The following is a 12,289-nucleotide window of genomic DNA, read 5'->3' on the forward strand; positions in this document are numbered from 1 at the left end:
CTGGTTTTAGTTATTCCATAAAACATGCTGTCTTACAAGCTTTGAACAATTTGCAAACTAGTGTATTTATACAAAGTTTATACATTTTAGAATGAAATTTCATAGTAAAGAATTATATTGATAAATATTCAAAGTCCAAGGTGAGATTAAACACTATAAAAGCTGAGTATTTTCTTAGGCCTATACTTGTAAAAAGTAGTCTACAAACCTCTAGTCATGTAATTTAACCTAGAAAAGTGCTGACATGGTATTGATTTATGTAGATTTAACTGATGTTCTGACACATGACTAGAGGGTGTTCTCCTAATCCCAACTCAGTAAATCATGTAAGGACAAGCATAAAACTAAGTATATACTTTGTACTACTAATACTTTATGCCAATTAACCCATATTGTTGCAGCTAATTCCGCTCTACCTGCCTTGTATCATTAATATTATATATATATTCCATGTTATGTATTTCATATGTTATTTATTCCATATATCTGCTCCATATTTCAATATGTTACATATATACTTGAAAGAATATCTTTATGTGAGATCTTGAAACTAGATCTTCTAAAATGAGCTACTTTTTGTATTATATAGTATCTGATTAATCCATTACATAAACCTTTAATCCGTTACATAAACTCACCATGGTGCTCCCGTTGCCTGTTATATACCTGCTGCTTATATCTGCTGTGCAGCTTGTCTGGTCCCACTTTTTGGGGGAGTTAAGGTTAATTTTCCTCCAGCTTAATGCCTCAAACTCTCCTGGCTTACCCTAGAGCTGAGCACCAGTATTTGTAGGAGCAAACAGCTAGCAGGAGTGAGAGATGGAAGGGCATGGCCCCTCTGCACTTCAACATTTAACTTAGCACAGATGTATTTTAAACCCACATTTCCAGTGCACTCCACACCATTAAGACTCTCAGCCTCTGTGTTTTAGTGCATGACTTCTTCCCTTCCCCCTCAGCTTTTAAACAAGAGACTTCTCTCTAATTACATGCAAAGCTGCTTTTAAGAAACTGATTGAAAAACGTTCTCCTAGTACTCAGACTGGCTTTTATCTGAATGTAAAAGTCAGTTTATCAGATTTAATCCTTTTAGTATGCACTTGTCTTACAAAGAATAATTTTCTTTCATTTGCTCAAGACAAAGGAATTCAGGAATTTCTGTAAACTAACCCTCCCATTGCTTTGTTGCCTTTTTGTTGACATATTGGCAACATTCTGTCCAGTTTTAATTGGATTAAGCACATAGAAATTTAGTGAGTTGTAAATCAGACAGGATTCCAGCTATCCTTTTGCTGTTGTTAAAAACAAAAGGCCTAGCAAAGAATAAACATAAATAAAACCAGAGGTAGTCTCTTGAAAGTAATGAAATCTTCTCACTGCATTTGCTCAGGTAGTTAATGGAACGACCGACAGAATGACAGATGTTTTTCCAGACTTTCAAGGAGAAGTCACGCTAATGCTAACCCTGACACATTCTTTCCTTCACAAAGAAATGTCAGGATGCTACATGGTGGAAAAACATGAGTTGCCGCAAATAACTTAATCCTCTCACTTCTATTCATCTGAATGGGATTACTTTCTATTGCTGTATGTTTTGATAGCAGTCCCACCAATTAGTTATAAAGGAAGCACAGAAAGATGAAACATCTGATTAATGTTTGATGCAAGCTCAAATTTAATGGAGAAACTGAGGAGTATATTTGAGCATCTTTTGAAAAGGCAGAAAAAACTACTTGTAATATAATGGAGTGATTTCATTTGAATACAATCAGTATACATTTTTTACTGCTAATGTGATCATCTGAATGTAATTGTTAACGCTAATTGTAGTTAATATTTATTTCAACTTAACGCTTTTTGTGAGGGAATAATTACAGAAAACGGCACTTCAATAAAAATAAAACTGAACAGTAAAAAAGCTGAAGTGGAAGAGGAAGGTGGGTGTAAGAAAAAGACTGCTCAGTTCCAGCATGCAGTCATTTAACTATCAAGGGTGCAAATGTTGCGAGTTACTCGAGTTCCCATTTTGATTTGCTTCCCCCACCAAAGAGAAACTCTTGTTTACATGTCCTTTTTGCTGCTAGAAGTTTCCAATAATTTTAGCATATAGAAAAATAAACTATTCTACATTCTCATACAAATGAGCTTCTACGGCAAGGGAGTGCGCTCATGTTTAATATAACTATATTAAAATGTTCTTTGAACAATTCTAGTGTTCAAGGCCTCATTTTTGAGCTCTAAACAACAAACTCCTTTCCTTCAGTTCTGGACAATACAACACAGTGAGATTAATAAAGCACTGTTGCTCCAACCTAGTTGGCTAGCAGGAACATTATTTTGCTTCTAGAAGTATTAGATATTCTCAGTTTTAATACTGTGAAGCACCTGTGTGAATACCACACACTAAACAGACCAGTAAAGAATCAGATAGGACACCAGGAATCTTTTGAATCTAAATGCAACTTCCAAACCCCAAACTAACTGTCAGTACTTAATTATGTAACTAACTGCTTAATTCTTTAAAAAATACAAGACAAAATTGCTTTAAAAAATCATTCTTAAGAGTGCGCTGAAAATTACACTTTTATGTAAAGAAATCTTGAAAGAATGTGCAATTTTCATGACATACTGGGGCAACATATAAAACATTTAAAAAATTGCAAAACCAAATGAAAATAAACTACATTTTTTAAAGACAGCACAGGTGATGCTCTACAGCTTATGGACACTACCAGGTACTATACACTGAACAGTATGTTGGTTAATGATTCAGCTGGCAAATGTGCAATGCATTCGTCATATCTGTTCATAGGGGTCCAAACCCATTAACAACACAAAAAGCTGTGAATTTTCAGCTTCTAATAACACCATTAAACTTGTAAGCTGCACCTCTGAAACTGCACCTGGGGCTCACATATCCTCCCACTCTGATATTAAAAATATTCCATGCATCAGCTGTTATTATGCATGTAAAAATGACACAAAGAGAAGCTTTCTCCACAGCCTTATGGTGACACCAACGCCCTTAGTAATTTTAACACTACTGTGACATGAGGTTTTTTTGTCCAGACAACTATCACTGAGAAAAACAGAACTTCAGTGGCTGAGACCACTTAAGCTGTGCACACTCCAAGTTTTCTAGAAGAAAGAATAACAGCATGAAAAGAATCACCTTTTCAAAACTGTTATTCCCAATAGTATCTTCAGTGAAGTTACAAAAAGCCGTCTTTGAACCAATACTGAACTTCTGACAGCCTGTAGCTGTGTTCAGAACTGACTTTTGGTAGCCTGCTTCCACGGTCAGTCACTGTTTGTGGAGACTACAAGCTGGCAGTAAAACTCCCATCTTAAATGAAGCATAGAGAGGGATTCTTAGAGATGGAAGCAAAGAAAAACCAAAATCCTTCGGGGTCACTCTTTTTAATTTCTGCTCCAGCTTGCTGGTTTTGGTGCAGAATTTGTATGTCTGTGTTAGCCAATGTCAGTTTAGTGAAACTGAAGTCATTGCAAATAATGAAAATATTCTAAATAGTTTCAATATAGTATTCAAAATATCAGGAATTGAAGCAAAAACAAACAAGCAGTCTGCCCAAGCAAGTCCAACCAACTTAATCTGCTTCTCCAGCAGTGGCAAAACCTGTAGCTAATGGGAACACAGCACACATGACATAGCTTGTCTTTGCTGACCTGCCTTTCTACATGGTGCACCCTGACACTACCATAAACAAAATCACTTATATTACTTAATCTGATCAACTTCACAGGCACAATGTGAAGTGTCTAAAATTAAGAGAAAATCTGCTTTGTGTTCTTTCTCTTCAGTGAAGAGAAAGGCAACTTCAAAGAATAACTTGACTGGCCTGCTGTCTTTCCCTTAATTATTGACTAAGAAATTAGCTTTACGCAACTACTCTTTAGGTAAAGTTTAAGTTAGGAAAGACGAACCTGGGCTACAGAGTAGATAAAGCTATTCCAATATGGGTGCAAAAATGATTAGAAACCATTCCCAGAGGAGTTAGCAAAGATTGACAGGATATATGAAATATCATTCTTCAGGTATCTTCCAGATCTTGGACTCATTCAGTCATAAAATTTTCACTGTTTTTCTGGCTGATTTTGAAAGCATGCTTATTAAATTGGCAGATGACAGACAGCCAGGAAAGACTGCAAATATATTGAAAGGCAGGACTAGTAATCTGTGTTTACCAACCGAAAAAGAAAATAGGTTGAGGAAATCTTGAGGAAATCGCTATGCACTCAGGTAAAGGCAAATGCAAATTATCCCACTCAGGAAGGATTAACACACTGAGAGGATAGCTAAGAGTTCTGCACAAATTGATCTGTGGGTGCAGGGAATGACAAACCAAACAGGAGTTAAAAATGTTGTAGTGCCACAGAAATCCAAATGAGCCTGATGCAGACCCAGGGTAAATCAAAGGGAAGGGACACACCAAACGGGGACAGCAGTACACTTCAACTGGGCTGCCAGATGTCTGGAAGTTCTGTGGAAATATACAATATTCACTCAGACAATAAATCTCAGCAGAAAAGAGGATGTATTTGGGTATATGCTAGAGAAATAGCACACGCCAAAAACAATGTGTAAAAATGCAGTTGCTGTGGACATAACAAATGAAAAGACATTTTTCCTGTCTATAGAAATTACCGTGCCTTTCATGCCATGTAACTTCTTCAGGCAAGAGAAAAAGCTAAACACTCCTGTACTTGTCTTGGTCATGTACCTGTAAAAATAAGTATTTTCTGTGTTCTTAGGGTGTGTTCAAAGTACAAGTGTGTTATGCTTTTGGGGATCTGCATTTTCGTTTGTGTACAAGAACATGGGAAAAGCATCCTTTTCTGTTCAAACTGTTCAGCTCTGACTGTGTTAGTTGTCTGTGCCCCAGTGGCATTCTGTGCTGTGTGATTAGCCCAGCAGAATGTCTGCTGGAGTACCTGTGTGATTTTATTCTCTTCTCATATGAACTAAGAAACTGATTCTGTAATCATCCATCTCTCTAGTTTCACTAATTCCCTTCTTCATGATAAACCCAACCATCAGTAATGCTTCTTCCTTGCTAGACAGCACCCTGAAAATGATAATGATGTGCAAAAGATATTAACTATAAATGTGAAAAGAATAATTGAAACTTAATAAACACCCCCTCAATGTGAAGGAATTCTTATGTGTAGTCTCTACTAAAGGCTGTATATGCCATGATTAAGAAGCTACAATAAACAGAGCTTATATAGGTAAACTATGGCACCTCATGATGTCATATGATGCATTTAAGAAGTGCAGCACCATGGTGCTCGAACAACTCCAAGGCTCAGAGGGAAAATAACGTAATTCAAACAAAATGTTGTGAATAAACACTTTGGTGTTGCTATACCTCTGTAACAAACTAACTAAAAATCTCTGTCATGTGCTACAAGCTCTTCTTCACTGTGAGGGTGATGAAACATGGGAACAGGTTGCCCAGAGAAATTAAGGCCGCCCCATCCCTGGCAGTGTTCAAGGCCAGCTTGAAAGGGGCTTTAAGCAGCCTGGTCTAGTGGAAGGTGTCCCTGTCCATGGCAGAGGGGTTGGAACTAGGTGACCTTGAAGGTCCCTTCCAACCCAAACCATTCTGTGATTCAATGATTCTATGCACTTGTAGCAAGACAAGATAGTAGACAGAAAAGGCAAGACAGAACATATTAACCATGTATTATTTTTGTAACAAGCATATACAGGCACTTTTTTGGTGACTTATACCATAATTGTAAGGTTTTGTCTATCATCCTGAGGTGGAATTATTCTTCATAAATTCATAAAACCAATTATCACTTGGCTGATATTACCAACTTCTGTATTTATTAAAAATAGTAATTTGTCCTGAAAGCAGAACACTTACGGAATCAGTCACTGCCTGGAAAATCTATGCCTACTTTGTAATAATGTATTTCAGATTCCTCACAGGTGTTTATGCAACATTAATTAGAGATCAAAGATAACTTGTTTATTAACAAAGGAAGACACTGGTTATTCTATTTAAGCTCAAACTTAGCACAAATATGACCTTAAAGAACTGGTTTCAACTTGTCAGTTGCAAAGTACACAGAGCTGATATGAACTGTACAACACATTATCAATAATCTTTATAGTTTGATCATATGGGTTTGAAATATGTGCTATGTATATTCAGTAAAAGTAAGAATATACTTTTTCCCTACCAAAAAGAACCCACCCCACGATATATTGTTCTGAAGTTGAATTTTACATTGACTAGAGTAAAAATCCATCCTACCTGATCATAGAAAACTCATCTGTTATTAGCAGGAAAGAACCAGAAGTAATTTCGAAAACATAGAATCATACATGAATGAGGGAGGGAAATCCTGACTCCAGTGAAGGTGGTGAAGGTCTATCAGTAACTTAAATGCACTGTTGATTTAATGTAAGCAGACCAAATATGAGTAAACTGCCAAAGAATGCAGAAGAAAACGTGTCATACATTAATTACTGAAAAAAGGTATGTTATTTTACTTTGAATTATGGTGTGGTTATTATATTTTGAATTATGGCACATGTACATTATAAAGTCATACTATGAATGCTTGTGACGTTTTTATTTCAACAAATGAGAGAAAAACAACTGAAGAAAGCTTTTAAGGGGCAGCAGTTGATTCAGTGTCCGCTCACCTGTTCGTATTGTTGTGAGGGCTATCTGCAGTTCTGCAGAAGAATGAGGTGCATTTGTGACCTTCATTGCTCAAACAGCCACCAGTCCACATCCATAAAACTTCTTGCTTCTGTAATTAGTTCACACAGATGAAAATCTTCCCTACAAACCACCTATTCTTTCCAAATGGACTCTTCCAAAGCTGTGTCACTGCCTATAAATAACCATTATCATGTGAAATCTAAACCTTTCTGCCAGTAAGCAAGCACTTAGAACAATGTATTATGCAAACTTGAATCAGATGAATCATTTTGCAAAATCTGATTTTTAAGTGGGTACAGGCACTTCAAAGAACAGAAACGTTCCTTTACCTATCATGCTGTATTTAGAACTTTTTTTAATGATGGAGAAATAAGAGACAAAAGGATGGAAAAAAGCATCTGCAGCGAGTGACGACGGAAGGCTTAGTCCTAAACCCCAAAGTTTGAAGTGTCCCAGGTAACGCTATGTACGTAGCTATGGGCCACATCACCTCATGAAATTTCCCAGCTTCTTCCAGCCCGTACCCTGGAGTATTGTGGTTTGCCGAGAACCTCATTTTCTACCTTCACAAAGATTACACGGTGTTATTACCTCTTCAACTTGTGAAAATCCCACCCCTCCACTTTTTAGAAGCTGAACAGCTAGGATTCAAATGCAAATACAAATTCCTCCGTGTATAGCTTTTGAGAGACAATGCGTTTTAAGCACACTTATCTTCCCCATTTGGTTTTGAATAGCTATGCGTTCAGGGACAAGCCACACAGAAGCTGGATCCCACCCAGGGGGCAGCAGCCCCCCGGCCAAAGGGGCACAACCGAGTGGAGCCGAGAGCTGACAGAAAACGCGGGCACAGACAGGCCCTCCACGGCCGCCTTCCCTCACCGGCTCCCGGCTCCCTCAGGCCTCGCCCGCGCAGCGCTCGCCGCGGCACGTGCTCAGCCCACCGAGTAGAAAGACGGAGAGAGGGAAGCGCTGGAGGAAGGTGCCGCCTCCGGACCCGGGGCGGGCAGCGCTGCGGGGCGGGCGGCGCAACCGCAGCCCCCCTAGCCCTCCCCCCGTCACCCCCGCCGGCATCGCCGCAGGCAGACACCGAAGGCGCGAACAGGAGAGCGCATGCGCCTACCGCGGCGCGCGGGGCCCGCTGGCGCCGGCGAGCCACCCTGCTGCGCACGGGCGGGAGGAAGGGGAGAGTGGGTAGTTACGTGATGACGCTCTGCGTGTCGCTAGTCGCGCGACCCACGCAGAGTCCGTCGGGTTTGTGCCTCCTCCTGGGCCAGTGCGCTCGGGGCTGTGCAGAGTGGGGGCGGGCGGGGCGAAGGCTTTCTCCCTCCTCCTCCTCCTCCTTCTTCTCCTCTCTCTTCTTCCTCCTCCTCTTTTTTCCTCCTTCTCCTCCTCCTCTTTCTCCCTCCTTCTCCTCCTTCTTTCCCCTCCTCCCCGGGTCCCTTCTCCGAGGGCCCGACCCCTTCTCCCCGGCGGAGCAGGGCCGTGCAGCGGCGGCGCCTCCTCCACCTCCTCCTCCTCCCGGCCGTGCCGGACAATAGGGGCGAGCGCGGCGTGTGTCTCACCCAAAGGGGCCCCCCCAGGCCGGCCTCGACTCCATGCGCGGCGCCGGGCAGCGGGGCTGACAGCGGCTCCCGCCGGCGGCAGCGAGGCCAAAGGGAGCGGCCCCGGGCTCCGGGCCGGGACTCGCAGCCTCCGGCGCTTCCAGAGGAGTCCCGCTTCGTCGCCTTCCCCTTGCTCCCGGCGACCGTTCCCGCCAGGCTTTGGCGGCTGCGGACAAAGGCCCGGGGCCCGGCGCGGCCCGGCCCGACCCCCCGGGGGGTGCGGGGTTGGTGAGGAGGCGCCGGGCCCCCGCGGGGTTTTGCCGCGGGCTCCCCCCCGCCGCCCCGCTGCGGCGAGCCCTGCGCGGGCAGGTGCGGCGGCGGGCGAGGCCGCTGCCCTGCGGCGGGTCGGCGCACGGAGGCTTCTTCAATGGAAGTATGTTACCAGCTGCCGGTGCTGCCGCTGGACAGACCGGTGCCGCAGCACGTCCTCAGCCGCAGAGGGGCCATCAGCTTCAGCTCCAGCTCCGCGCTCTTCGGCTGCCCCAACCCCCGGCAGCTCTCGCAGGTAGGCACCGCCACCGGGCCCGCGGTCCCCGCCTCTTCGCCGCGGCTACAGGGGTCTGAGCCGACTCGGCGTCCCGCCGGTCCCCTGCCCAGCAGGGCGTCCCCGGCTCCTGCTGGGCGCCAGGGCCTGCCTTTGGTGTCGGCAGGGAGCTGAAGTGCCGGGGGGGAGGGTGGGCTGGCTGTGGAGCTGCCCCCAGGGGCTCCCGCATTGCTGTGGCGGCGGCGGCGGGGGGGAGCGGACGGCCTGCCTGTCGCCCCAGCCACTCCGTTGGTGTCGCCTTCCCCGCGGCAGCGACAACGAAAATACAACGTTTTGTGCGTTTATGGTTAGTTACTGTCGAGGCTGGCTTTTTAGCGAACGGTGAACTCCTTGGGGTTTATTTCCAGAGCCAGTGAATTATTTGTGTCTTCCGTAATATTTAAACGAGGGATGTTTTCTAGCTTTTTAGCTCGGGCTTTCTTTGAAGGGTCTAAGTTTCCTATGGGGCTGCCAAAAGCTGCAGTGACTTTACTGAAATAACGAACATGCACTGCAGTGTTTTATTTGGGATGCTAAGCTATTTCTTCCTCCAACTATGAAGACTTGCCAGTCCGTCTAGAAAGAGACAAAGATCCTTGGCTTTTTCACTTCCATGGTATTGTTCCCTGTTCGTATTACATCAGTTACAAGATGAGCTATATTGTATTTTGTTTCATCTGATCGTGTTGGAAATACTACAAAAAGGGTCATTATAACCATTAGGACAAAAGGGAACGTTTGTTTTTTTTTTCCTTGTGAGCACTGCCCTAAATTTCTGAATAGGCATTAGTATGATTTCCCAGCAAACAGTGATGAAATTATATTCTGATGGAAGTCCCTAGAGAAAATGTGGGTAACAGTGGAAAGCATGTGTTTTGGTGTGAAGTCAGCTGGTTTGGGCTTCGAGGGTTTTTCTGTAACATCAGGATTGAAAGTGCTCTCCAGTATGTTGACCTAACAGAAGATGTTGCCTTTGTGCTTTGCGTGTGTAATAGTCGTTTTTATTGTTTAAGTTTTGGGGGTATCTTACACAGTTACTCTGCTTTTCCATTACTTACTTCACTTCATAAATGTACATATAGAAAGTACTGGGCTCTTTTGTCTTTGTCCCTCGTTTGGTAGCAGGGAAGCTCTGTGTGTGAGCATTAGGCATGTGTATGTTTGGGAAGGAAGAATCAACAAAATACTGTTAATGAGCAGAAATTTGAATGCATGTGAAAATAATTATTAATAAGAAAATGAAGATGAGTGTACGTTGACAGCCCTTCCTTCCTCGAGTATGAATATAACGGTTGACCAAAACTTTGGTTTTATCACAAATTAGTTTTCCATTTAGCAAATGAGTTGGAATATTTTCTGTTTGTACCACTTGATTTTGAGTTGTGCCTGGTGGTGGTGAATTTTCCATTCGTATGTCTTCTTGAAAGTCCAACCTAATGTAGCATGTTTTGTGCCCTGCGAATAAGAGTAAAGTCTCTTGTTTGAAGCATTTGTGGCCTTCTGGGAAAAGGAATAGGCAAAATGGTCAATGCGATAGATTGTATTTATTCCTTTTCTGCGTGGTCCCTGGGGCAGGTGACACATGCAGTGTATGCAAGTTTATCAAATTAAATATGGTATTGACATTTAAGGTTGTTTTTTTTCCCCAACTTTTAAGCTTTTCAATGGATTCCTTGTTTTCTGATCAGTATGCTGCAGGTAGATTAGAATGAGTCACAGGAATAGGTGCTTGAATAACTTGTAAAAAAAGTGAAAAATGTATGTATGCATACTTGACCAATAGTATTTCGTTGGAGTAGCTAGAGAACCAAGTTTATACATTAATAAAAGGGAATTTGAATATTTAAGTGAGGAAGTCTGTGCTAATATTGGCCAGCTGATTAGAGAACAGCTATGTTTTGCTGCTTTTACCCTTTTTTTAACTTTCCTCCTGAAGTCTCCTTCAGACAATAGGTTGTGAATGTCTGCTGGACCTGCAATCACAAGCTGGTGTAAATGATGGACTATGAAGCATGACCAGTGAGATTAATGATTCTGTGTAACTTCTGAACTTGACTTCACCTTACAAGTCTCCTCTAAGACTCCTAGTATTTCACTACCGTTGCTGTTCAGAGGCATCTGAACCCTGACTAGTCATTTTCAGTCTTCTGTTTGGGCTAGCTTTGAGCAACAGGAGTAAAACCGGAGGTGTGTATTAGCAAACTCAAGAAGCTGGTATTTGCAGACAACAGTTTACAGTTAATATGTATTTGGAAGATTTTCTTCAAAAATGTAAGGTCTTGAAAGTTGAATTCCCACTTGGAGTTTAAAAGTGAAATGACTGAGGCAGAAGACATTTTAGGCTTAGCCTTTCAGCAAGAAGGTATTTTACATGGGAAATACAGGTGAGACAAATGCATGCTACATTAAATACAGCAACTAATTGTGACAATGCATAGCAGGCAAATATTAATATCTTCTAATATATTAGGTGGAATTTCAGTTTAATATTTCATTAGTTTTACTAAATGGGTTCAAAATGGGATGCGTGTTGGGTTTTCTATGAAGCTTAAATGAAGTGGTGCTGGAAATGACCTCAAGCATTCTGGTCTGCTTCTCTCAGCCCCAGGAAGGATAAATTGTACTTGCAGTATTATTAGCAGATGTTTGTCTAATCTGTTTGTTTAATCTGTTTTTAAGATACAGTGTTATGAGATGTGGTGAGTTGACATAACTCATTATTGCTGAAGGTGGAAAGTCCTGACACTGGGCATGTGTTACTACTACTTCCTTTATGCCATCTCTGATGCTTGTCAGATGTTTACTAATTTAGTACTCTAAACCAGCAGAAAAGTAATGCAAGCAGGAAACTGAGTAGCTGTCTGCTATTTCTTAGAACAAAATAGACTTACTGAAGTTTGTCAGAACTGTTTTAAAAGAAAGGTTGGTACCACTAGGCTTTTGAAACCCATCAAAGCCTCAAGTAAGAGAAATTACGCAATCTTACTAGATGACTTAACTGTTCTTAATAGTGCTTAACTGTTCTTGTCATAAGAGTTCTTTCCTAATACTGAATTTAGATCTTCCTTGTGGCAGTTTATGCCTTATGTAGAGAAAAGCTTATTCCTTTTATCTGTGCAGTTTTCTTCTATGTATGAGTTGTTTCCCCATAGTCTCTTCTTTAATTTCAAAGTATTAAAATCAAAAATAGTAAAAGTGACATATGTTACCTGGAGGTTATTTGTGATATTTATTGTTCAAGCCCAGTCAAGTGAAAAGCTGCTATTGTATGAGTTTATACAATTGTTTGAGGTAGTAATTGTCTTTGAACATGAAATAATTTTAAATGCTAATGCTAAAAGCTGTTTTTAAGGGCACTTGAATGGGTAACAAAATGACTAGGACATTTCTCACTGATGAGCTTGAATTTAAGTTCACTGTATGATCAAGTGGATGTTAAGTAGTACCTTGGCTCGTAC

The 12,289-nt window shown here is 41.8% G+C and overlaps 1 protein-coding gene across 2 annotated transcripts in view; it reads left to right on the top strand.

The window, feature by feature from the left end:
* The first annotated feature begins 8,632 nt into the window (after positions 1-8,632).
* Positions 8,633-12,289, top strand: part of PDE7A (phosphodiesterase 7A) — a 73,255-nt gene continuing 69,598 nt past the window's right edge. For both annotated transcript variants that reach the window (XM_034069058.1, XM_034069063.1), the window contains exon 1: positions 8,633-8,813. In XM_034069058.1, coding sequence (XP_033924949.1) covers positions 8,676-8,813 — 138 coding nt within the window. In that variant the 5' untranslated portion in view covers positions 8,633-8,675. The remainder of the gene's footprint in view (positions 8,814-12,289) is intronic.

Source organism: Melopsittacus undulatus, chromosome 1, assembly GCF_012275295.1.
Source record: "Melopsittacus undulatus isolate bMelUnd1 chromosome 1, bMelUnd1.mat.Z, whole genome shotgun sequence".
Taxonomy (NCBI): domain Eukaryota; kingdom Metazoa; phylum Chordata; class Aves; order Psittaciformes; family Psittaculidae; genus Melopsittacus; species Melopsittacus undulatus.